Source organism: Rhea pennata, chromosome 2 (assembly GCF_028389875.1).
Source record: "Rhea pennata isolate bPtePen1 chromosome 2, bPtePen1.pri, whole genome shotgun sequence".
Classification (NCBI taxonomy): domain Eukaryota; kingdom Metazoa; phylum Chordata; class Aves; order Rheiformes; family Rheidae; genus Rhea; species Rhea pennata.
The window spans coordinates 23,035,267-23,060,280 of record NC_084664.1 but is presented as its reverse complement, the minus strand read 5'-3'; the positions used below and the strand labels follow the sequence as shown (position 1 = coordinate 23,060,280).

The following is a 25,014-nucleotide window of genomic DNA, read 5'->3' as shown; positions in this document are numbered from 1 at the left end:
TGAGTGAAAAGCTGCCTATTCAGAAACCCTAAGAAAGCTGAAAATGGGGAAAGTAGCATCCTACTGCTTTTCTTTCCCCCATTAGTTTCTCACATGCAGTTAATTTTCTGGAGGAGTGAGCCATCCTCCTTTTGATTTGACTGAGAGGGGAGGGTTCAAATGTATTCAGCCCCTATAAGTTTCATGAGAGTCCGTGGCTGAGCTGGCGTCTCAGAGGAACGTCCTCCTTGAAGGCCATGCAGTATTTTCAGTACAAGGGCTTGACGTTTGGGCAGACAGGCGGCCAGCCCACGGACTTGCCAAGCCATGGACTGGGGAGCACGGCGCTGCCGTCCGGCACAGCCGGGTCCCTGGGCAGCGTTGGCAGGACACAGGCTGGTCTGAGGGATGTGTGGCAGGAGCTTGGGCATTACGTGGGGCGCAGGGGAGGCCACGTGGGTCACGCAAGGAAGCTGGGTCGGGGTTGTAGGTGAGGAACACAGCACACACATCGATGGAAAAACAAGCTTCATTAGTTGTATTGTTTGTAGAACAACGTGGTAGAGGTTTGGGGGTATTTTTTCATCATTTACAAGCATAAAGGAAGTGCTGCATGTTCACGAGGTTAAGCTGTCTTGTTAGCAATCTATTAGCAGCAATGGAGTAGTTAGTTAAACTGCAAAGGATTAATCAGGAATTATTTAAGTTTAGCAGGAGATGCTGGGCCTAATTTTCCAGAGGAGTGACTCCTGCAGATTGTCCCATCAAAACAAGCTATTTCCTAGTGTCGTAGAAAACAGGATAACTCATATCGAACAGGATGGCAAATAGGAATGGAGGGATAATTCTGTTTCGTAGGAAGGACAGAGTGACCCCAGCAGCCAGATATAATTTTGCTCGTTTATGGAGTTTCAGTTGAAAAATTCTCTCTGCTCTCAATGAAGACAATGTACTCTAACTTGCTTTACAAATATGCTAATAGTGGAATAGGGTGCCAGTGTGACTCTGATTTGAGTTACTAAGATGAATGCAACCAGCCTCATCAAATAACTGATTAAATTGTTAATTATAAAATAGTTAATTAAAAATATTCTCCACATCCTACTCTAGTTTGAGTATACTTGATAATGTGATAAAATTAAAAAAACGTGATCAGCGTTAAAATATATAGAACTGAAAAAATGAAATGGAGACAAGTACAGCTTAAAAATGGGAAATATTTGAGAAAGCAACTTAGATCTTATTCTGAAAACATTTTGGAGAAAGGCATGAAATGGATTTCTCGGCAAAGCAAAGGTCCAAAACACCCATCACAAATTGTTGTTTTGCTTTGCAGTAGTGGAATGAATAAAATGGTTGATCTAGGACTGTGAGCAAAGGCTTCATCTCTGCCTCTGAATGTGCCATAGTTTGGACCAATATCACTTATGATCCCTATGGATCCTGGTAGGGCTGATCATTGTTTGATCTCTATGCTATTAACTCATTCTTTCACCTACACTTTTCTTTAATTTCTTGCCTTACTGAAATGCCACTCTCCCCTAAATAATTCCCAACCTCAGGTTCCGCTACCCCATCTCCTTGTGTCATACTTTCAGCCTCTAAACATACTCAGCACCTCATCAGCAATTCTTCTCAGTGGTTCATTTCTTCTAATTCTATCTTAGATCTTTTCTAGCTCCATTTCTGCCCCTTGCACTACAATGAAACAGCTCTCATGAGTCTGCAGAGATCTTTTCTTAGCCAGATGTCAGACCCACATCCTCTTTGAGCTGCCAGGCACTTTCCACAAAGCCAGCTCTGTTCTCCATAAAATCTTGTCTACTGAGAGCTTGCTTTTGGTATTAATGTATTCTCTCCTTCAATACCTCTGAGAAGATTCAGTGAGACATCTCCTCTCTTGTCTCTCTCTTTTTATCTCCCCACTTGCGCTGTATAATCTCATTTGCAAACACAGACTCAGCTGCCATTTCTATGCTGACGGTCCACAGATCTATTTCCCTCCCTTGCCTCTTTCTCTTCAAACTAAAATCTTATTTCTGTCTCCCAACAAAATCATTCAATAAGTGAGCTTCTCCCCTCCCCTGTCACCAAGTCTTCACTTGCATCTCCTTTCTTGACAAGCTCATGATTTTGCCTCCCCTGACTAGGTCCATGTCTATGAGTTAGATCTCTCTAGGACTTCATATCCAAGTAAATGTAAATATTGTGAACTATTTCTAATTATTATCTTTAAGATACAGTCTTTCCCATTCTTCCATATAGCTATGACTCTCACTCAAGAAATACTAATTTTCCAGCAGAGGTGTTGTACCATTCATACTTCTTGCCTTGACAATGTTAAATTCCAAATAGTGTTGCAGAGAACGTTTTCTTGGCCCGACATTCTGAATGTGTCACCCTGCTTGGAACTGCTGCTTGCCTTTGCTTTCAAGGCCTTCTTTTATCTAGCTGCGCTCCGTTTATCATCTCTTGGTACCTCTCAGCATTGATACATTGACTCCTGTTTCCAAAGGTCACATGATAAGAGCTTCGGTTGTCCTTATGTTATGTTTTTGAAATATGCCCTTTTTGTTCTCTCCTTTCCACTGAGCAGGAGTTTCTCAGTAACAACTTAAAACCAATTCCCTTATTATCCATAAAATCATTTCCTTTATGTGGTGCCTGCACAAAACCTTGACCGTATTTAGATCCCCAATTGTCTGATCACTAGTAACATAACTGTCTGGTCTTCCCATCTTTCTGCCTTATAGCCACAGCTTTTTTTTAGGGAGTAGAACCTGCCTTTTAATTCTATGTTTATAGAATTTAAAAGAATGAGTTTTTATTCACAACTGCAGCTTCTGACCTTTATGGTAATACAAATAGTAAATATTAATGTAGGAGAAGTGTTATGCAGTTAATATACTCCCATACTATACATTAACAAATTCCATAGCAGAGGGTTCTATTTTGAAAGTAAGGAATTACAAGTCTTTTCTATTTATCCTCTTTCAAAATAGTCTATTGCAAAATGTGTCTGTTTTCTAGATTGCCTAGTAACCACTCAGAAAGCAGATACAGGAGACTCAAAAATGAGGCTGTGCCTCTATCTCGTATTGCAAAATTGCAGTTGCATGTTTTTTAAAAAAAAAGGAGAAATAAACAAGCTATTAAACCAAGGTTGACATGGTATCAACACAACATGGTTGTTTTGTATGGAAAGAGTATAAATATTACAGAAATATGAAAGTAGATATTGCCGGAGGCCCCCACCCATTTCCTCTTATTTTCCATGATTTGGAACTCAGAGTTTATTGGATGTTACACTCCTATTTGGAGAATATTACGGCCATGCAATGATATGCTACCATAGCTGTCCTACAGGTGCACCTGTAGGGAAGTTCATCTGAATAAAGACTGTGAACAAAAAACAGATGTGATTACCTACTTCCTAGATACTAAGTCTCCTAAACATAGATAAGGTTTTTGGACTAATACTAATATTTTGGCTTTGCCTAGACCTTTGATCCCAGGAGTAAGGAGAGATGTAGGACTATGTTTATCACTGTCACAAAAAGACTAAGAAAAAAGTTCACCCCATTTGTTCAGTCCTTTATAAAATAACTGAACACAATATAGGAGTTAGAGAAGCAAACTGCAACCTATGTAGTTTCACAAACTATCTTTTTCACTTTAGTATAGGAGAAGATAAATCTGGATGAAAAAAATGAACTAGATGTCTATTTTCAGATGGTAAAAGTCAGTCAAATGTTTCATTCCTACCTACCAGGAAGCAGTCGATTTAGACTAAATTTTGATCTTAAAATCAGCAAATGCATTTTTCTCCAGCTCTTTCTTGCTCTGTATTGTTACTTGCTATATTTAATGCTTAATATATATTTAATATTTACTACATGCATGTCATATTCATTTGATTCCAGATACTGGCATTATTTCATTGCTATGAGTGAACTGCAGCCTTTGCAGGCATCCTTTATAATCAGAGCAACTGTCTCATCATAGTTGAAAACATACTACTCTGTGGCAGAAATCTGTGACTAACCAATCAAGTCATTTTATTTTGTAGCAATGTGTCACTGCACTATAACCAATTGCCTTCTGTCTTCTAATTTCCTGGAGAATATATCTCAACCAGTTAAAAGTCAGTGAGATATGTATGCCTTACAGGCATTATTTTAGATACTTCATTTTGTTACCAAACAACCATGAACAAAAATGGATTTCTTCTACGAGGTCAAACAGGTAGTAAATTATGCTAATTGGACATGCATCTAAACTATAAATACCCAATTCAGAACATCTGTACTGGTATGTTTAAGAATTTAAAATGCCACACTCAGCAATAACCTAAACAGGTGCAATGCTTACTTGCATGTGGAATAGCTGGAAATGGCTCTAACAGATGCTGCCAAACACTGGCCTGCCTTTGCAAAAGAGCTATGGGCCTTCATGCTGAAAACCCGTAGGCACATGTGTTAAACTGATTCAGTGGGACTGCTGAGCATATTTTCACATCTGCATGATAGATTGCAAGACGGTGATTTCAATCTTCTTTCCTATTTTTTTACCCACAGGTAATTTCTTTTTGCTCTTGGGTTGTATTTTAAGATGCTGTGAAGAATACATTAATAATCAGCTATGGGAGACTGTCATACTTCCTCTTTTATAACCAGATGTCCTTTAGCTCACATCCTAATTTCTTTTCTTTCATGTGACTAAGGATTTTGGTTTCAGGAGCCTAAGGAAGCCTATAACAATAAAGGAGCAAATAGTCCTGCAGGAAATGTATCTACATAAATATTAAAGGCATTCTATGTTTATTATATCTGTATCACTTACCTCTTTGCTTTAATCTTTTCAATAATAAGAATTTGAATCCATTCATAAAGTAACTGATGCGTAAACAGAATACTGAACAGTGATGTGTGTATACACACGGATGTCAAAATAGGCCTAATATGATTCAGCATAATGTTTTGGTGCATCTACTGATGCTGCAGAATAATAGTGTCTTCTACGTGAAGAAATCATGTAATTTCTGTGGTTTATATTTCTTTTTTTTTTATTCTCAAAATAGTAGTTTGTACTGGGGAGTGAACAAGAAGTTTCAGATGAAGTCATAATCCAATCAAATCTTTGTCTCAGACCTAAATTAAGTTTGGACCAGAATATTTTTGAAACCAAAACAGTTTGAAAACTTAAAAAGTCAAGAAGCCTGACTACTGACTTTGTGGTTTAGTCAGAAAAAAAAAAAAAAATCAGATTACCCATCAAGCCTCAGTAACAAATTACTCAAATATCTCTTTATCCAGGTGACTTTAAAGGAACAAATTTAAACAACCTCAAAATATGTGGTGCCACCCAAATAGTTTATACATACCGATTCCTCTGTGTTATCATTACATTTCCAACTATAAAAATTTGATCCTATCAAAGGCAGGAAATTCTGACCATTCATACCAATGAGACAGGATATTATATCTAGTCTTTCTTGGCTAAATATTAGCAACCTTGAAAATCTCAAGAGGGGCTTTTTTGTTTGTGGGTAAGGACAGGATAGCAACTTTTGTAGTTTTTCAACTACTGTAGTCTTTCACCTATTTTCACAAAACAATTTCACAAATATTATTTAGATGTTCTTATGTCCTTATATAACACCTAAGTATATTTATACTTATTTTATCAGTTAGGGAAACAGAAGCACTGAAAAGCAAAACAGCTGGCCTGAGATCACAAAGTGAGCCAGTGGCCAAAAAAAAAAAAAAAAGAAAAAAAAAAGGCCAACAACAAAAAAGGCAGGAACAAACACCCAAACTGGTTGTGGTCAATCTTACGCTCTCACCACCCATCAGACTCCCCACTTAATCGTTGCAAGATATTCATCAGCAGATGAGCTTTATCTTCCGCTCTTCTGGAACGCTTCACTGACACAAAACTGAACTCCTGCAAATTAATGCTGTAACTGTCTCTCAGAATGGACCAGCAAATTAAAGTATCAATCATTTTCCATGCTATGAGACTTCTGTGTTTCCATGTAAAAAGTTACACCTTGTAGCACATACTGGAATTACGAAGAAGCATTTACCTTCCAAGTGGAAAGTCTCAAACTCTAGGATCACCAGTGACTGTGGTCCCTGATCGATGATGTAACTGCAGTTCAAGTTGTTGTCATACTGACTAGGGTAGTTAGGAGATACAATGAGACCTGCAGGGTCAGTGAAGTTTACTCCACATCCTGTCAATGGAAATAAATGAGACATGGTTAGAGTCCCAGGTGGCAACATCATCCTGGTTTTGCAGTGACAAAGCCACTGATGTACACAAGCACCTCACCCCTCCCTAGGAGGTTAGTCAAACAGCCAAGGCAAATAATACATAGCCTGAAAACAAAAGTGGTCTGACACAAGCACACAGGAGTGTTTTGGGGGAACACAGAGCCTTCCTGCCTTCAGTCTCGCACAGTATCTCCACTGGTTGTGGCTAACGCCAGACCGTAGCCCCCAGCCCCACTGACCAGAAGGATGCAGTACTACCGTTCTTACGGTTCTGGAGCTTGCACATTTCAAAGTCACTTAAGACATAAAAATGTAGCTCATTTGAAAATCCCCGTGTTCGCCCGAGTGGTGGCCTTCAAGCTTCCTGCCTAATAGGCAGAGGGAAACAGCCTGCGGCCACATCGCCTCCCTGCTGCGTTGCCATGTGCGGATGGGCAGGAGAGGAGCCACCCCGCATTTCTAAAGCACACAGAATTGTTCCTTTCCACAGAGCTCATTCTGATCCAAACAACTGGCATGTCCCTGGGGGTTTCTTTTTATTTTAAACTGTAGGCTTAAAATAAAGAGAGCTGTGCATAGCAAGGTGCTAGCATATGATTAGGAACGAGGTATATATAGCTTGTGATTGCCCCCACTAAGAGGTTTGCATTTCACTGTTAGCTGGTACTGACAACTGTGCAGGCTTCATAAAATCAAAAGTAGTTTCAGTTCAAAATTCGTTGTACTTCAGTAGTGTCCTATTTTAAGCACTTAATTTCCTGCTGTTTTAATGTGAATCCAGTGAAAGGATAGTGGTTTGCTTTGGCAGCATCCTACAAAAAGACCCCCCAAAATGATTGAAACTGAGCACTGTCTCCTACACTTCCAGTGGGTTTGACCCTCACAAAGCACATGCCATCATGAAGGAAACGGACAGGCCATCCCAAGAAATGCCACTTGAGACGCATAAAATGCAAATACAACAACCAGCCCAGACCAGATGTTGAGGAGTCATTTCTCCTTCTGAGAACAGTTTATGTGAAGCACACAGGCTATCCTATACACAGGAGCAATGACCACAGTTTCAGCATGTACTCTGAAAAAATAATAGAGTTAAAAATTACCAAATGAGGAACAGATCCTTTTTCCTTTTTCAAGAAGATTATAGCTTTAGTTTCCAAACAGCTTAACTGAAGAGAAACAAACTCTTAAAATTTAAAGCCTGTTCATTTCTTTTCAGCACACTAAAAAGGCAGAGGTGGCTAATAATAGCTACAAAGTTATAGTTGCAAGGAGGTTTTGGCAAGTCCTAATGCGGGGGTACACAGCAGCTCCATTGTGTTTAGTAAGGGAACTCTTGTGTCTGAAAGCCGGGCAGAGGCTTCAGTGTCTCACTGGACTGAGGTATGAATTGCTACACAGACAAATAAAGCTTATCTAAAATGGACTCCTAGAGCAGCCAACTGGCTTTATCGTCACTTACTGCTTATGAAAGATGCAGAGAAACCTTGCCCAGGAGCATCCTGAGACTGAAATACTGTAGTTATCACATTGTTTGGAGCAACAACAGGGTCAGGAGCTGAACTTCCACATCCTCTGGTTAACAAAGCTGCTTCTTCATCACCATTTCCTCTCCACACCTGACAAGCCCAGATTGGAAATGGTTTAGTGCTTTCAAAGCCTACACAGTTTGTGGGAACACATTACCAGGAATTACACATGCAATTAATTGTTCTCTCTGTAGACTTAGGGTGGGATTCATCTTGCACTGAAACTTATACATCTACATTGGAGCTAATCAATCTTTGTTCACTTTAAAGTGGAGACAAAAAGACTTCTCCAAGGAGTGAGTCACAGAATAACATGTGGTCAGGGGCCTCTTGAAGGGCATCTGGAGGTCATCTTGTCCAAAGCTGCTGCAATCACGGCCAATGTAGATCAGGTCCAGGGAACTGGAGAAAAACACTTCATGTATATCACTGTCCACCTCACTTTTGTCTCTGCTGCTCTCTATGCTCTAGCTAAATGCCTCTATCTCATGCTTCTCCATGCCTCTGTCCACATGAATACCTATATATACAGTAAAATATTAAATGCAATCATTATGCTATTCGTAAGTCCATAAAAATTCAAGCTATCATGCTAGTGTAATATAGAGCTCCAGACTGGAAGGTCTGGATCCTTGATATCTAGTCTTGCTAATCAAAAATTATTCCAGTTACTGTGTTGCATTCACTTGTTTAACAACAAGTATCAAATGATATAGGGAGTTTAAAAAATTATTTTTTCCACAAAATTATAATAGGAAAAAAATAGTATTTTTTATTTTACTTCAAGTGTACCATTAGCCAATTTACAGTCAAGCAAATCACGTATTCATGAAGCACATTCAGATTTAACTTTAAGTAGGTATTTAAGTGAAAACTCATTCAAGTAATTACTTGAGCATGTACTTCAGGCTCACACTTTAAGCACTGAATTTCAGCACACATAAAATGAAACATATGCCTGAGTGCTGGATGTTCCTGCTGAGCATAAATCATTTCCAGAATCAGGATGCCTATTGCCAAGGACTTAAAACTTCTACTTTAGGAAAAAGTAAAAAAGGACTTACTATAATAATACATTTATTTTGCATCAGTATGTTTAAACAGATTTTTTTTACTAGTCTCTTGTATCAAAAATACAAAAGAAACAATATTTGATTTTTAAAATATCTTTAAAAAGAAATCTAAGTGGAACTAGAATGATAGAAATCTGTGATTGCTCTAAGCAACCATCCTAAACAAAGATTAACCAAAGGTTAGTCTGTAAGTATAGGCATATGAATATACTCATTCATTTGGCCAGGTGTTTGGGGCAGATGCTCAAAGGATTAATATAAGTAATCCATGGCCTGGCCAAGATTTTGCAAAGTCACTATTGGTTTTGGACTTCTCTATTTTTGGCAGCTCAGCTTGGAATACATGGTAGAAACTTACACCTGCTCAGCAGTTTCTCATATCCAGAGACCTTCACACATTTCAAACTGGACACTCAAAAATGGAGACACACATCAGCAATAATTTCAGATTTTTCTCTAAGGGTTGAATTTCCAATTGACACAGTTTTCCCCATTTAAAACCAGCTGTGCACACAACATTAAGGACAGTTTAGAAAGTTGAATTTAAAGCACCTTTAATGATAGCAGTAAAACTTGTAACATATTAATTGCAGTAATAGGTTGCAATAAAGTTTCACTAATCAGAAGAGCAGCCTTTGAAAATACAAATTTGATAATTATTTTTCTCACAGGCTTCAAACACAAGTGCTCTTGAGGTTTGTAAGCTACTAGGTATAGATTAGATGTATAGCTGCACAAGTCTTACTAAATATTGTCAATTATGTTTGCCCTTTATTGCAAGTGGGAGTTGTACTGCTATGGAGAAAAGGAACACAAAACCACTGAACATATGCCAAATGCCAGAGAAAATAATTACACTGAAAAATTCAAAGCATGTCTACTCTGTTCTATTGCCTTGAAAACAAGTGGCTCTTAACAATCTGTGAAGGATAAGAATGCTATATTTGTTCCTTGAGATAAAAAAGGAGGATTAGTAAAATTTGGACAGCTTACACAAATTTATAAAGAAGTTTTGTAGAATTATAGTGTAACATTCATTGGTTTTTATTTATTGGAATAATTGAAAAGGCCTTTTCATTACAGTATATTTTCTCATTGTTTTCTGATTATAAAGCTATACATACTTTTTTCATATTGTCCATTTTTAAGAGATCATATAGGGTGAGGGGACCCTACTGAACAGGTGGAGCCTCAATTGCTGGCAAAAAATAAAAATATATACAAACCAATTCTTGAGGCATATAAGAAATGGACTATAGTGTACAAGAATTAGTTTATATTTCCTGGATTTTGTGTCTTAACAGTCCTAACGATGCTATAATTGCAAAACAGGACTCTGAAATCATGACTACTTTAAGCTCTGCTGATCTCACACGAACATTTATTTTACCTTCACATAACTGCTCTGGCAGCTTCCACTGCTATCTGGGATCTGGAAGTTGCTGTGAAAGTTCATCTCCAAGTGTTTGCTTTCATGTGCAATGATGGTCCATGTGCATCTGGTGTTCATGGGAAACTTTTGAGGCCAATGAGGAGACTTGATCACACCATTATCTGAGTGAATGATTCCACCACATCCTAGAGAGAGTAGCAACAGGAGAGAGATGCTCAAAATATTTCCTGCTGCTGCTCCCACAGTACTCAGCTTTGAATGGCTGCAAGCGCCCTAGCACCTGTTCAGCTTTCATTTACCCCTCTATTGCTTATTTTTCCATTCTCCTACCCCTGCAGCAAAGAGGTAGTTACACTCCAGAGGAGGGCTCTCTTTGTACTTTGCTCTCTTCCTCACGAGCTCCTTCTGCCTGCCAGTTTTGCTCTGGTCCATCTGCACGCTCCTGACAATTAGGAGTGACTACTGCTCACACACAGAATGAAGGTCAGAAACACACTGCTGAGGAGCTCCTCTCGAGACTGTGTAAGGTCCTTCCCACACCCCAGGGCAGGCACACTGTGGCTGACAGCTATTCAGAGAAATGCCCTGGGGACAAAACCCATTCTATTGCTATATCCCAGTTTTTCTCACTTTACAACAAGCAGTTCAACATGTGAATCTACTCAAGCTACATCTGTTGACCCAGGGCAAAATGATGGCTTCCCCTCCAGCCAGAGGCAGCCCTGTGAATTGCAGTATGGAGACAGCTGAATACACGCCTTTAAAAATTTGTTAGCAGATTAATTTATAAAAGAGCATAGCCAGTCATGGCTCTGTGGTAGCTCATGTTCCTATACATAGTTTAGATAAGTTGAAACATACTTACAGATAAATTGCCAAGAATAATTTACTAGGGCTGTGCATTCAGCACTAACAATCTGATATTACTTCAGAGATTATGTAGTAATAGGATGAGTGAAGAAGAAAAAAAGCTATGTAACATTCTACTTTTTTCCTCTTCAATGAAAAATATTGGTATCAGCTTTAAAAGGAAGATTTTATTTTTTTCATTCTTCCATTTAAGATAATAACAATTCTGTTTAGAAAGATACGAGGCCAAGTTCTGTGTGCACATACAGAGTGTAAAGCTCTGGCTTTTGTGACATCTGTCAGTGGACAAATGCTGATGTAAGAAAGCAAGGGAAAGGAAACTAAGTGTTTAAAAAGAAAAATGTCCTTTCACAAAAACACTATTGACTTGCATTGACTTGCATTTCATGTGTATGCTAATGCCTGCTACACCAGAAAAGGTTTTTATGCATGAAATCCCAGTGACAACAGGAAAAAGTGTCAAAACCTGCTTATATGATGTAGATATTCCAGTATATATTCACACAAGCCCAAACTATTGATATACTATTTTATCAGGACACTCTGAGAGGGAAGTTACCACCCTTCAACTGAGGCACGACTGACAATGAGAAGACTACTAGGTAGTTGACTAATGGACAATCTGCATCAACCAGAAGGATTGCAGTGGTCAGTTACCTTATTTTTCATCCAAAGAGATGATAATTTCAACAGAGGGGAGGTAGCTCCTCTTAAAATTCACCAATTCTGTCATGTAAGTGTACCACTTTCAAAAGTGTAACATCTCCATTGAAGTGGAAGAGTTTTAAGGCTATTGAGTCAATCATGTTCTCTGAAAAGTTCTACCAGCCCCTCTGTTTGAACCTGACTTCTTTCTAGTTTTAAATGTTTAAACAAATCAAATCATGAAAAAAACATTTTTTGAAAAATGAAATGTCTCACAGCCTCTGACACCAGATTACCACTGCTGGGAACATAATGAGCATGGTATCATTTTACAGACACTGAGAATCTGCCAGTAGGCTTGAGTAGTCAATATCAGTCCAAATTTGATTACATTGTATGAGATCAGAGGAGACTGGTTTAATACTTGACTATTTTAGCCTTGGCTTCTCTGAGGAATGCTGAAGATGTCAACAGGTATTTCTTTTGTTCTGTAAGGCAAACACTTAAAGAGAGAGAGCCCTGTTTCACATTGTACCTGAAAAGTGCTAAATAGGCATGATGTTCTGCTACGTTAGACCAAAGACAAAACAATTATTTTTCTCTTACCTAGAGATTCCGCTGCCCACGTTGCATAAAAGCCACCTCCCTGCACTGAATGGTCAGAGTTAAAGATCACAACTAGCTTGCTAGAACCGGACCGAATGGTCCCAGGCGATGTATTTCCACAATACTGTCCTATGACAGGAGACCCAGGAGAGCCACCATTCAGGATAGTAACAGAGTCCCACTTACAGAGTGAGTGACTTTCAAGGTGGAAGGCTGTAAAAGTAAGCTGTAACACACAAAAGCAACATTCAGGACTTAACACCACTGGCAGAGAGGTTAGATCAATTCCATCCACTACAATGATTTTCTGAATGTGCTCAACTGTCTGACCTTCACTTCACCTTCTTACTTTCCTGCAAATGCCGCTTGAAATCTCTCTAAGTAATAGCAGCTACTCAGCATGAAGAGAGAAATGAAAGATGAACACACAGGTTCAAAACTGGTATTAATGAGAATTAACAATATGTTTAAAGTTAAGTATGTGTTTCAGAAATGTCTTGGATGTATGCTGGTGTTGAACCACTTTCCTGATCTTAAGGCGTCTGGTCTTGAAATCTTAAGTTACATATTCAAATATGAACAGCTATTTAAGCAGAAAGCCTGGGATTTTTTTCTTCTACCATCTTGAATCAGACCACTTAATGACCACTGAAAATAATGCTGGTTTCCAGTCAACCTGAGAGAAACGGTTGCATGGCTGGTTCCTGCAGCCGTGGATACATCACATAAATAGACTAGGCTGGGCAGGCAGCTATTGCCACGCTCTCCCTCCCACACTGAACCTGTTTGTGCTTGGACTGATGCACACTGGTGGGTTTTCCAGTTCAAAGATTTAGATCTGCTGATCAAGTAAACTCCAGGATTTGTTGATGTAGCAGTATTGATGTACACTAATGACAGCCTGGCCCTCTTTCAATAAGGTATTATTGCTAGTTTCCAGAACTGGGATCTTTGTGGAAAAGCTTAGCAAATACATGGTACTTCTCCCTATAACTTTCACAGTGTTCATCTCCGCAAGAGCTCTGCCTGAGGCAAAGAGCAAATACAGACAAATTTAGCTCAAATGGTTCAAGGTTGGAACTTAACCAGCAACTGAAACTGGCAGCTTGTAATGGAAAAGGTTAGTTTGCCTTCACTGAGGGTGCTACTGCTCAGTCTTCTTAGGAAAAAAACCACTTTACTTACACATGATTAAGATTAGTTCTGGTATAAATAAATCTGTGGAATAAATAGAGATTTTATGTTGTACTGAGATCTTCCTGTATTCCCTGAAAATGAGCAATTACCTAGATAGTGATCAAAATAACATGCTGCAGAATAGTTAGGACTGTGAATCTGCATTTATAAAAAGTGTCTCTGTAGTTGTACATGAGAAAAATATGATATGGAAATTAATGAAAAACACTAAATATGAAACTCTGCAGTGTGTTTTACAAAATTGCTCTTCAGGTGTTTTTTCAGTTGTTTTTACTGATCTAGACCTAAAATGTCACTGACTGGGCCTGTTCTCCAAAGGATCAGAAAATTCAATGAGTGAAGTTTAGCACTATTTGGTTATAAAGGTGCTTAATTTGCCCCCTTGGCATTTTGGCTAAAGGAATGGCACAGATGGATTGGGCTGGTACCTCAGGCAGCCCATTAGTTGTCCCTGGAAAATGAGAGTACCTTCTTATTGATGTAATTTGTACAGGGAACCATATTCAATTCCAGATTAACCTTTAAGACACGAAGGTAAATTTAAAATGGCTTGTAACTTTTCTTTTCTGCAGAGGTGCAAACACTTCCAGTGCTGGTGTAGTCTCATGAGTGAATACTTCTCCAGGCAGGAACATTTAACAACGTGAGTTATTTTAATTCTCTACACATAGAGAGTTCTGTGTTAAAGGAAAAATCAGGCTTAGGCTCTTAGGGAAAAAGTATGTCCTAGGGTCAAGTTTCATTAGAATCTTTCTGTCTTTTGAAAAAGCACAGTCTAGGCTAGTTGTAATTTCTGTTTCCCCCCATTCCTTACATAAGCCTGATGGTGAGATTTTTCATTTCTTCATTTCCTATTTTCCAAATTATTTAAAACCTTCCCCTCCTGACTTAGGGGATGTTATTCACAGCCAGCTGTATTCACAGAACTCTACAGCACTGTGTTACTCACAGTGATGGTTTCACCTTCAGGGGCTTCCAACAGCCAGGAGCAGTGATTCAGGTTGCTATAAGGCTCTGGGTAGTTAGGACTTGAGATAACTCCACTTTCACCTGACTGTATACCACCACAGGCTGAAGAAAAAAAGGTAACAGTTACTTATTTTAAAACTGAACACTGTAAGCAGTTGACTGGAATGTTTATTGAGCTTGAAATAGCTAAAACATATTTAAGTAGGACTGATACAGGTAAGGATGATCAATTTACCTGGGAAAATCCAAAATTTAAAATATTTTTCCTTGAATGGTAAGTAAAGAGATTAACTGACCTTGAAGTCTGTATTTATTCTGACACTTAATATAGCTTTGCAAAACCTTTGCCAGTTGACACTTAGAGCTGCCTCTTCTACCTACCTTATCTTCCATTTACTTATCTCAGACTCCTAACCAAACTGGAGCCATTCCTAGGCCAGCACAATCAAGTCAAAAAGTGGCTGATGTGTCTAGATAAGCACCAAGACTAAATTCAGCTGTGACAGAAAAAACAGTTGTGCTGGCCTGTAAATGGCAAAGTGGTGTAATTTGCACTGATACGGCTCTGAGCACATTTCAAAATGAGTGCAAAGGTTCAAGCAGCAGAATACGTCTCAGCCGTGCTAGCTTTCTGGAGGCCTATTTGAAGTAACTCAAACTTGGCTAGCGTTACCTGTTTTGTTCCTATTCCCAAGAGCAACCATCTGTTGTGAGTGTTGCACTGCATTGCAAAAACTCAAATGCGGTTCAGAGAATGGGAATAGTGAAGCAGAAAATAAATCTGAAATTTCAATTGCTAGCATATGTTTGCCTGAAATGGATATAAATAGTGGTGGGCCCTGTGTAGGCCCACCTCTTTGAGGACCTCTTTGAGAGCTGATCCCATAGTGTGAATTCCCAGTATCACCAAGAGAATGCAACATTCCCCCAAACTGCCTCAACCATCGAGTCAATCATGTCATTTACCTTCATATGTGTAATGGGCTGAGAATCCTTTATCTTCTGTGTTTTCATCACTTACAAAGTGTACCCAGATCCAGGGGGCAGCTATTACTAGTGGCACAGATGGCGCGGCCTGGCCACAGAGTCTGGCTATTAGTTCTCCATCAGCATCCCCTGAGTAAAAAAAGAAAAAAAAAAGTATAGTTTTTGAATCCTAAAATAACTGCAGTAACTGAAAGGAATACATACATTCACATGGTTATATGCAAAATAAACGAGGAACTATCCATTTAATTTTTTGATTACAAAACAGGAAACTATACATAGTACTTAATAGCTGATTATTTGTTTTATATACGTAGAACTCTGCGGTTCATTGGTGGAATCTAAGTCTCTAGAATCAAGGACTTCTCAAAAAAGTTGAATTAATGATTCTTTTAATATCTTGGGCTCTTTCTGCAATCCCACATGCCTTTGTTTGGTATGACTCATCAGACATGAAAATGCAGAGATTTAGTTACAGAAATTTGGGAGAAGGACATTAAGAAGGGGTGACCCAAGGACTGGATCACATGGAAGTCTATTGAGCCTTCTGTTCATGGCATCTTCATTAAGGTCAACAAGGATTCTGTGTTTTCTAACATGTAGGAATGTACTTCATCCATGAACAAGCTTAGTGACTGCTGTATTAATAGTGGGCATCTCTCTTCCAGTGAGCTGAATGTGCAGTTGTGTATGGCTAAAAAATGTCAACATGTGCTTGAATCCTTGAAACCTAGGAGAGCATGACACAGGCAGTCACATGCCTGTGACTTTGAACGTTTGCTCATGTCAGCACAAGCTTTTACCTAGTCATGTTGGTAAAAGTAATCATTTTCAGTTTTGTCTACTCAGGAGGAGAAGGAAAGTAAATGTTCCTCAAATGTGTTCCTCAAAACATCCAGGCAACATCAATTCCTAAATCTGCTTCTCTAATAACATTAGAATGATGGTCTTAAATTTACATCTCCTTCCGAAAGCAACTCCTAGTTTCAAGCAGAGGGGCAGGCCGTTCCCACAAAGATGGCAGTAAAGCAGTAAGGAGAAGTTTGGGGCTCTTGTCGAAGCCCTGTCACAGGTTATTCCAAGTCACATGGCTGAGTAGCTTCATCTTTCTGTCATATACAGTGACACAGACACTTTTTAAAATGCTTTGAAGTAGAGGGAAATCAAATTCTGTTAATGTAAATTACACAAAAAAATGATGCAACCTGTCTTACTGCTACATGTTAACAAGCACTAAAGAAGATACCAATCTGTACTAGCAGAAGACATTCATGATAAATTACAGTTTACGAAGAAATAGTAGTAATTACTTTGATTAATAAAGTGTGAAGTATACTATTCCTATTTTACACTTCCTATGGAGTGTCTGACTATATGACAGGAGTGACCAAGGTTACACAGTCTCTTTCTCCCAGCAGTGTGAAAAGGGTCTGGACACCTATCACTGCCTTTGTGGATGTCCAGGTGGCCATAGTTGTAGATGATCAATATGCAAAAGTGTTCTTACAATAAAGGGCCAATTCTTCTGTGAGATTTGGTTCAAATTGAAGGGAATGGTCTGAAAAAAAATAACACATTCACAAAAGCCAAAGGATGGTCTCCTGAACCCAAGAGTAAAGTGCATATTTAACTGTAGTAACACATACAGCTGTATTAGCATGTAGAAACTACATATACGTGGCTGATAACATAATAATTTAATGTTAAGCTTTATCCTATGAAATTTTAAGTATTTGTTTTGTCTCTGTGGTGTTCCTTAGAGAACACAGAGTCTTTTCTGCCTTTTTGTTTAATTTAATACTTGTACGTTGTATGGGCGACTCAAAAGAATTTTATCTATCTCATCTTCATTCAGGATCTCCTAGGTCACTACTACCAAATTGGACCTTTCCAGAAATTCATATCTGCTGCGTTGAGAGTCTCAAGCAGCATCTACTGGAGTTTAGTGACCTTCTGCACCCTTTGCCCCTCAGCTCACTAAACTCTACTTGTGAGCATATACAGTAGAATTAGGGCATTCTGCATTTGACATGAGTCTCTTCTTGTGAAACTAAAGATCCATTAGTAAGGCCAAAATCAACATTATTATTTAGACAGCTAAGCTATGTAGAGCAAAACAAGACCGTGTTTTTTCCCCTTTCTTTTGATTGTATTGACCTGAGGTTTACAGTGAAGTGAGCATAATGGGAATTGATGGGTAACTGACCAGATATATTTTATTATTTCTTTTCCTCTAGTCTCTTTCTATTATTTCCCAGCTTCAGTGCATACATGGGAGGCAATTCTTAGGCTACACAGCAACACAGGCTTTTGCTCTGGACAGAACAAACTAATGCTATGCGACTAAGAGCTCTCAGTCAAATGGATGCAAATAAGGATGTAAGAGATTCCTACCCTCAGACCCCCCACCTTTCAGAAACAATTTCCTAGTAAATTAGAATCTACTCTCTCTGGGACTCACAGATATGGCCTCTCCTTGAAGACAACAGCTGGAGCTTTCATACTACACTTGGTATTAGTTGAGTTATTTTCATATGATATTTCTCATTCCTTGTTCTTGCAAAGAGCTACAGATTTTCAAATATACAAAGATATTACTGGTGCATTAGTGCTCTGTTTTCCTCTTCAGTGCTTTATTCTATACTTTGTGATGCAGTATCATGGGAAATACGGATTTGTTTTTGGAGAATCACCTTATGCTATACAAAAGGGGTGGTATAAAGCCCAGAGCCTGTGAATAATTAAAGCATTCTTTATTTCACTCCTGCTGTCCCTGGAGGCATCTCAGGAGTAGGGAGAGAATGGGCTGTGGACCAAATGAATTGTTCTGATGGCTCCAGCTGCTCCCTATCATCTTTCAAGGGACAGGAGGTGAAAATTCATGTCCATTGTAAAGAAAGAGTCAGATGTGTGTTGCAACCAACAAAACACAAAACCATCACAGCTGCCTGTCCACCCTTGCTTCCTCCCCTTCTCCCCCAGCCCCATCCCTCTCAAAAGAAAAGGTGACTAGATCCATGAATCCATTGCTATGGCAGTGAAATCTCCCTCCTGGTCTAGCAGGCATCATGGAAGGTGAATGCTCTTTCAAATGCACGTGTCCTACAGCCAATGTTTCATATACAGGAATAAGATTGGGCACTAACACAGTCAAATAATCAGAATATTGAGAGGCTTATTCCATACCCCTGCTGAGCATACAAACCTATTCGCAACTCTAGGTAGTCATAATGACAGTTCTGGTGATGTTCCACGTGGAAATCCTCAAAGGAGATATATATGGATGAATTGTAGTGGAAAGGGTTTTCAATAGTCCATTCACAGTTCAGGTTACTTGTGTAATTCTTAACACCATCATAACCAGGAGAAGAGAAATTCCCACCTGCATATCCAATAAGGGCTCCACCACAAACTGCAGAAACAAAATAATTTATTTTAAAATAGGAGTAATTTTTGTATGAACAAAAATCCAGCCTCTGTTTATTCTCATATGCTCCTGTCAGCAAGCATATGTAGGTATTAGATCAAAATTTATTCCTATTCTTCCTTTTTTATAGTCTGCTGCTGTGTACAAGTTAATTTTTTATTAGTGTCTTGAAAATTATTGGGAGGTATTTAAAAACACGTGTAAAAAGGAAGAACAACAATTATTCTCATGATCAAATAAAATATTTCAGCAGCACCATTAATACAACTAGCATTATTTAGCTTTCTGATAAGATCACACTGCACATCTTATTCAGCATTGCTTAGCCCTACCCACTACCTAATCCTAAACTCAAGGGAGGATGATTTCTCTGGCAAAATACTCTCAACAGCAATACACTAATGCTTCAGAGGATGAATACATGGGGGAAGAATCAAGTTTGAAAGACACAAGGCTCTAATAATAAGGCTCTGCCAGCTGTCTCCTCTTTGGAGGCTAGGCTTGCAAAATAGGTTAGCCGCACTTCAGCAAGCTTCAGTAAATTACTTATCCCCTTGGTAAGTAATAAGGAAGCACCTGAATTATTCAAATGGTCTATGTCACTATGTCTTTTGGATCTCTTCATGAAATAAAACCATTTCAGTACTTCTTTTACTCAATACTATTTAAGTGAAGACAATAAATCAGCAGTGGGAGTAAGGAGTATGATCCATAACAGAAGGTGGTTTTCCTTCCATTTGAAGTTTGACATAGTAGGCACATGAGTCCGTAACTCCCAGACACTCCACATTTTTTCAAGTCCTTCCAGCTAATTAAAGATATATCATCTGGTCCCATTCAGACACGTGTAACAGAAAAAAGGCATCAGAGATTTGTTATTTGTCTAGGTCATTTTTTGACATGCATCCATATTTTTAGTTATGAAACGATTCACCAAAGATCAATCATCTGAGGTTAATTCAAAAACAAATGGTACCTGCATCTTCACTAGACGTGTATGAGGCACTGAAGCCTCTGGCTGAACCAGACATATCTGTCACCAAAACAACTTTCATTGTGTTTCCAGATGATTTCACCTGAGTGCCTGGACTTCTCTCGCCACACAGCTTGGCCAGTCGAGGGGAATTCTGTCTGAGGCCATTATAAACCTGTTGGGTCAAAACACACCCTTAGGAGACCAAAATACAGTATTACAAGCATCTCCTGCATTGCTGCCAAATGCTTCACATCTTTAATATGCAGTTCATTGCTGTCCCTTACAGAAGGTTAGTTCCCAAATCTATTCAAAACCTTGGGAAAAACTTCCATTGACTTGAATGGATGAGGCTCTGAGGTAAAACATTAAAAACACATTGTGCATTTTGGCAAAACACAAACATAGTCCCTCTTTTTTAAAGAAAAATTGAAACATTCTGTTGAGAAATTATACAGTATTTTATCCCAATACGTAGAGCTTGAATGACTTACTAATGCCAGGTACCAATCATTTTCATTCCTTTTCAGATGATCATCTTCATATACTTGTTAAGGCAAATATCAGCTTTAACAAAAAAATCTATTGTAAAATATTCAGTGCCAGTAGGCATTTTTTGATTAATTGAAACATTTCACTTTTTGATAATCCAAGTGGATTTTGAACAGCTTCTTTCATACAGCATTAGCCTAGGAGTTAATTTCCTTCCTTCTACTACTATCTTAGCAGCACAGGCAAAGCAGTAAAGACATTTTGCACTGAGATTTGGAATAAGTAAGAGTGCTGATGACACAAAAGCTAGCAGGATAGCTCTTTATTTCAGGAATCATTACTTCACTAATTGATAGAAAGTCAGCTCTTATGGTCTATCTAAAGCATCTGTGAAGGAAAATAGAGAGGTGAAGATCATTAGCTAAGTATCACAAGGGAGAGTGACTTCTCTCACTTTCACATGTGTGCATGAGCTAAATTCTGATTACGCTAAAGCAAATTCATGTGTTTGCACCATTAATCTCAACAAATGAAAAACTAAACTAGATCTGCTGGTAGGACCCAGGGTACAGACAATGTAGGGAACTCTGCCTCACTTGAAAAGACGGAGGAGATGGATCCCTTGCTCCCCCTTATTTCAGCCTTTGCTTTAGTCTTCAGAGCATCACACTTCACAGCACCATCTCCCATTTCTGCTGCTTTCATAAAGGAACCCTCTTTCCAACTGACCTTTCTGAAGCTTTTACACATCTGATGTACATCCTGCTGTGTTTTGTTTTTTGTTTTGGGTTTTTTTTTTTTTTTTTTTTTTTGTTCTCCACTGGGGCCAAATTAACAACCTGTTTAGTGGTGAAGATGATGAAGAGAGAAAAATTTCTGTTTTTTCCCTGTTTTCCCTGCAGAATCTGTGAGGTACAAGCCAGTACTAGCCATTTGTTGCAACTTGTGATAGTCGTCTTTTTTTTTTTTTTTTAATTTAATAAAAGTAACAACCCCCAAAATCAAGAGAGACTTGAAATTTGACTGATGGACTTTGTGACCACAAAAAATGGGTATCTAAAGCCATCAAAGACAACAAAGCTTTTTTTCCCCACAATTGATAAAGAGCCAATTCTAATAACTTATATAAGACACATACACAGGAAAATAAAGGATAAGGTACTTTCCTTGACACACTCTATGGGAATAGAAGGACAAAAAGGATCTAGCAGCCCTGGAGGTGAATGGCTGACAGAGAAGGACCTAACAACGTTAGAGCTGTATTGTGAGAACCCTGCGGCTCCTGTGCCAGAAATACCTGGAGGCCCAAGGGAGACTCGGGGAGCTGGAGGTGCCCCTGCCCACTGTTAAAATTATGAAGCTGAAGTCTGCTCTTCAAATCCTACCCTGTGCCTGGCCTGTGAATTCCAGAATGTCCATACTCTAAAAAAATACATGAATTTAGGCAACCTAGAGAGCTAACTTTCTCTCGTTATATCCATTTTATTCGAGTGAAATTATGATTTGTCTTAAAACCAGATATAGACATATAAATGACGTCAGCTGTGTTATTTCTATCAGTGTCACATAAAAGGATCAGAAACAGCATTTTCTGCCTTCACAGCTCATACTCACAGCCACATAATCCGATGAGCACCTCCAGTGCTCCTCAGTTTTCATATCATTAATGGTTAGGCTGACACGTCGGCCTTGTTCCACTGTGATCCTCCATTCACATACTCGATTGTGTGGGTATAGGTTGGGGTAGTTGGGAGAAGTAAATGTTCCAACAGGGGCAGTAAAATCGCCACCACACTCTGAAATACCCAAATATTGCAACATCTTTTTGAGTATAGCATTGCTTATAGAGTTACAGCAAGAATACATTAACTATGCAAGAAAAAAGAGAGCCCAAGTACTTGATGTGATATGCCTGTCTTGTCCATGTTTGTCTAAACAGCTGAGTTCTCACCAGTCTTGATCACTCAACTATAGAAGTAGGTGTTAAATTTGAATGTCCACTGACCATAGAAACTCCTTTTTGTCCATTTCTTAATATTCTCTTTTCTGAAGGGCTCCTGTCAGACTTATGTCTTATACTTGGTTTCCTCTTAAAATACAGTCAAAGAATTTAATGGAGTGCAGAGGGAGAGTTGGTCCTTTTCCTCACCTTCATAGACACCTGAAGAATGGTCTAATCTGTGCATCAACTGGTGTTAAATTTTTACTGATAAAACTTCGTTTCTACACTTGCATAAGAGTGTCTTGGGAGTGCTTTTGGAGTTTGTTTCCTCCTCCTCCTCAGTTATTTTATTGAAGCACTGATGAAGGATAAGGAAGCTTTCAGCTGAGATTTTAAATGAGATGGAAGGAGTTCCACAGGGTTGGTAAGAGAGTCTTTGAAACCACTACTGAGAAGAATTTCTTTCTTAAAAAGTAGCCAGATCTTGGTGGGACACACATTGCATGGATACTTAGAAATGTAAGAGAGAAGTAAGAAGCAGGACCAGACCTATGTCCTTAGTCCTGATCAGCGCAGAGCTCTTAAACTCATTGCATATGTCCTGTCTTCATCACTAATGGTAAGTCTAGAAAGACCTTTTACTTCGAAAGGTAAAATCTCTGAAGCAAAATAAAGTCTGGAGTTTGTGGTGGAAATTCCTTTTTATTTAAGGGAATTGCCCAAAGGAGGTGAGTAAACGTATGAGTTTTTTCATCATCAGCTCCCTTTCCCCCACTTTTCCACAAATAATTCTTTTTGAGCAGGGGCTGCAGAGGAGAAGAATTCACTCCAAAATATGGGTTTTAGGTGCTAGAGATTTAAGAATACCATCCACCACAGAGGAACAGAATAACATAATGAAAAATCACAGCATTCCTCTAAACCTTTCTCCTTGACAAGAGGATAGGGGAGGAATATTGCAGGGCATCACTGGACGGATGGCTGGAAAGAAAAGGTGTGGAAGAGTGGCTTCACTGTCTGAGATCTACTGTTGAGGGCAATATCCATTACAGCAGAAGTCTGCTTGCCTCTCAAGGCAACTAGTGATCAGAGAGCTCTATTCATGTTTAACCCAGACATAGATGTGAAGAGCAAATATACACTACTCCAAGAATAAGTGATCTAGAATGTGTGCTGTACTATAATAATTATGGTGTGTAGTATGTGTTGCCTCCCTGATAGAAACTTATAACCTTATAAAGCCAACCTTCAGCACTGGAATCAAAGCGCAGTCTGAATCCTCGGGCATTGACTGATCCATCAGTGACAAACTTGACATAAGCAAAACTGTCAGAGGTGTCCACAGCATCAGGGAGAGTATTACCACAGTACCTGCCCAATAAATTTCCTGCACAAGTCAAAAACAGAAAGACAATTTTATATCAAAGACATTATTTGCATTTATATTGATGGATCACTTTTCAATTTAACTAGGTAGACAGGAGTAAACAAGTAAAATTAAGTCATCGCTGGGAAATGGAAGGGCTTTGTTTGCTTTGCTTTAGCAAGCAAGGCAGACAGGAGCACTGTTCATTCAAAGGGCTCTTTTTATATGCAGTGGGGAATTATTTCTGAAACCTCTTCAGAGGTTTCTTTAGCAGTATTAAGGAAGGGAAGACAAACTTTGGAACAGTTCTCTGACCAGAGGTGTTGTATTCTCGGATCTCCACAAAATCTCTTGCACATTCAGAGGAGTTTTGAATATCTAGGTCTTCTACGCTGATGGTAAGATAGTGGCCCCTGGGTCCCTGCAGAAACCATTCACACAGCAGGTTATCTTCATAATGAAGGTCAGGATACCCCACACTTTCAATGGTGCCAGTTTGTCCCATCACTGTCCCACCGCAGGGAGCTGCAAAGGCAAGGACATTTCTTACTCTAAGGAAGGACCTCAAAGAGATGAACTTCCTCCTAAATAGGACTTAAAGTTGTGGGACAACTGACTCATTTTGAGGTAATACAGTGGGAACTGCCTTCAGATTCCACATTCTCCTCCTAATTCAACAAGTACTATTTTTTTTTTACACATATACCCTTCCACTGTAAGCATCCCTTCCTCGCTGACCTGTCTGTCACTAATTTGAATAAACTTACAGATTTTAAGGCCTATGTCTGATTTCTGACAACATCCATATTTACTGGAAAATCCAGCTCTTCTTAAAAAGACATCAAACACACCACAATCAGCATATGGAAATCCCTACTGGACAATTACAAAGAAATATAGTCTGCTAAATACTGATCTAAATTTTTATGACTGACCAAATTTGATTGCTGGTTTGGGCTTATATCAATGGTTCAGATTCCTCTTCTCTTTCCTGGATTCCCTTCCTACTTCCTTATCACTCCTCATGATGTCTCAATAAAGGACTATATCACAGTTCATTTATTTTTATTTCTTGCCCTCTGAAAATTCATTTCTTTGTGGTACCTATCAAACATAAGCTCATAATACTAAGGCTTAGAGCAAATAATATTCCCTGGGTAATACATGGGATTTCACAGCATATTCTGTGTGTCTGCTAGTTATAATCTTTTCATGGCAATGATGATAGGTACATGCTTGCCTTGTACAGTTGTGTTCATACTATGCTAAGTGACTAGTCCTTTATTCC

General features: G+C 38.9%; 1 protein-coding gene across 1 annotated transcript in view; it reads right to left on the bottom strand.

The window, feature by feature from the left end:
* CUBN (cubilin) overlaps positions 1-25,014 on the bottom strand; it is a 142,788-nt gene that overhangs the window by 21,876 nt on the left and 95,898 nt on the right. The window contains exons 46-56 of the mRNA XM_062569066.1: positions 24,042-24,251; positions 23,607-23,747; positions 22,033-22,214; positions 19,930-20,101; positions 18,732-18,938; positions 15,506-15,655; positions 14,520-14,641; positions 12,374-12,599; positions 10,250-10,437; positions 7,720-7,876; positions 6,068-6,217 (exon numbers count right to left, since the gene is read on the bottom strand). Of these exons, the coding sequence (XP_062425050.1) occupies positions 6,068-6,217; positions 7,720-7,876; positions 10,250-10,437; positions 12,374-12,599; positions 14,520-14,641; positions 15,506-15,655; positions 18,732-18,938; positions 19,930-20,101; positions 22,033-22,214; positions 23,607-23,747; positions 24,042-24,251 (1,905 nt within the window). The remainder of the gene's footprint in view (positions 1-6,067; positions 6,218-7,719; positions 7,877-10,249; positions 10,438-12,373; positions 12,600-14,519; positions 14,642-15,505; positions 15,656-18,731; positions 18,939-19,929; positions 20,102-22,032; positions 22,215-23,606; positions 23,748-24,041; positions 24,252-25,014) is intronic.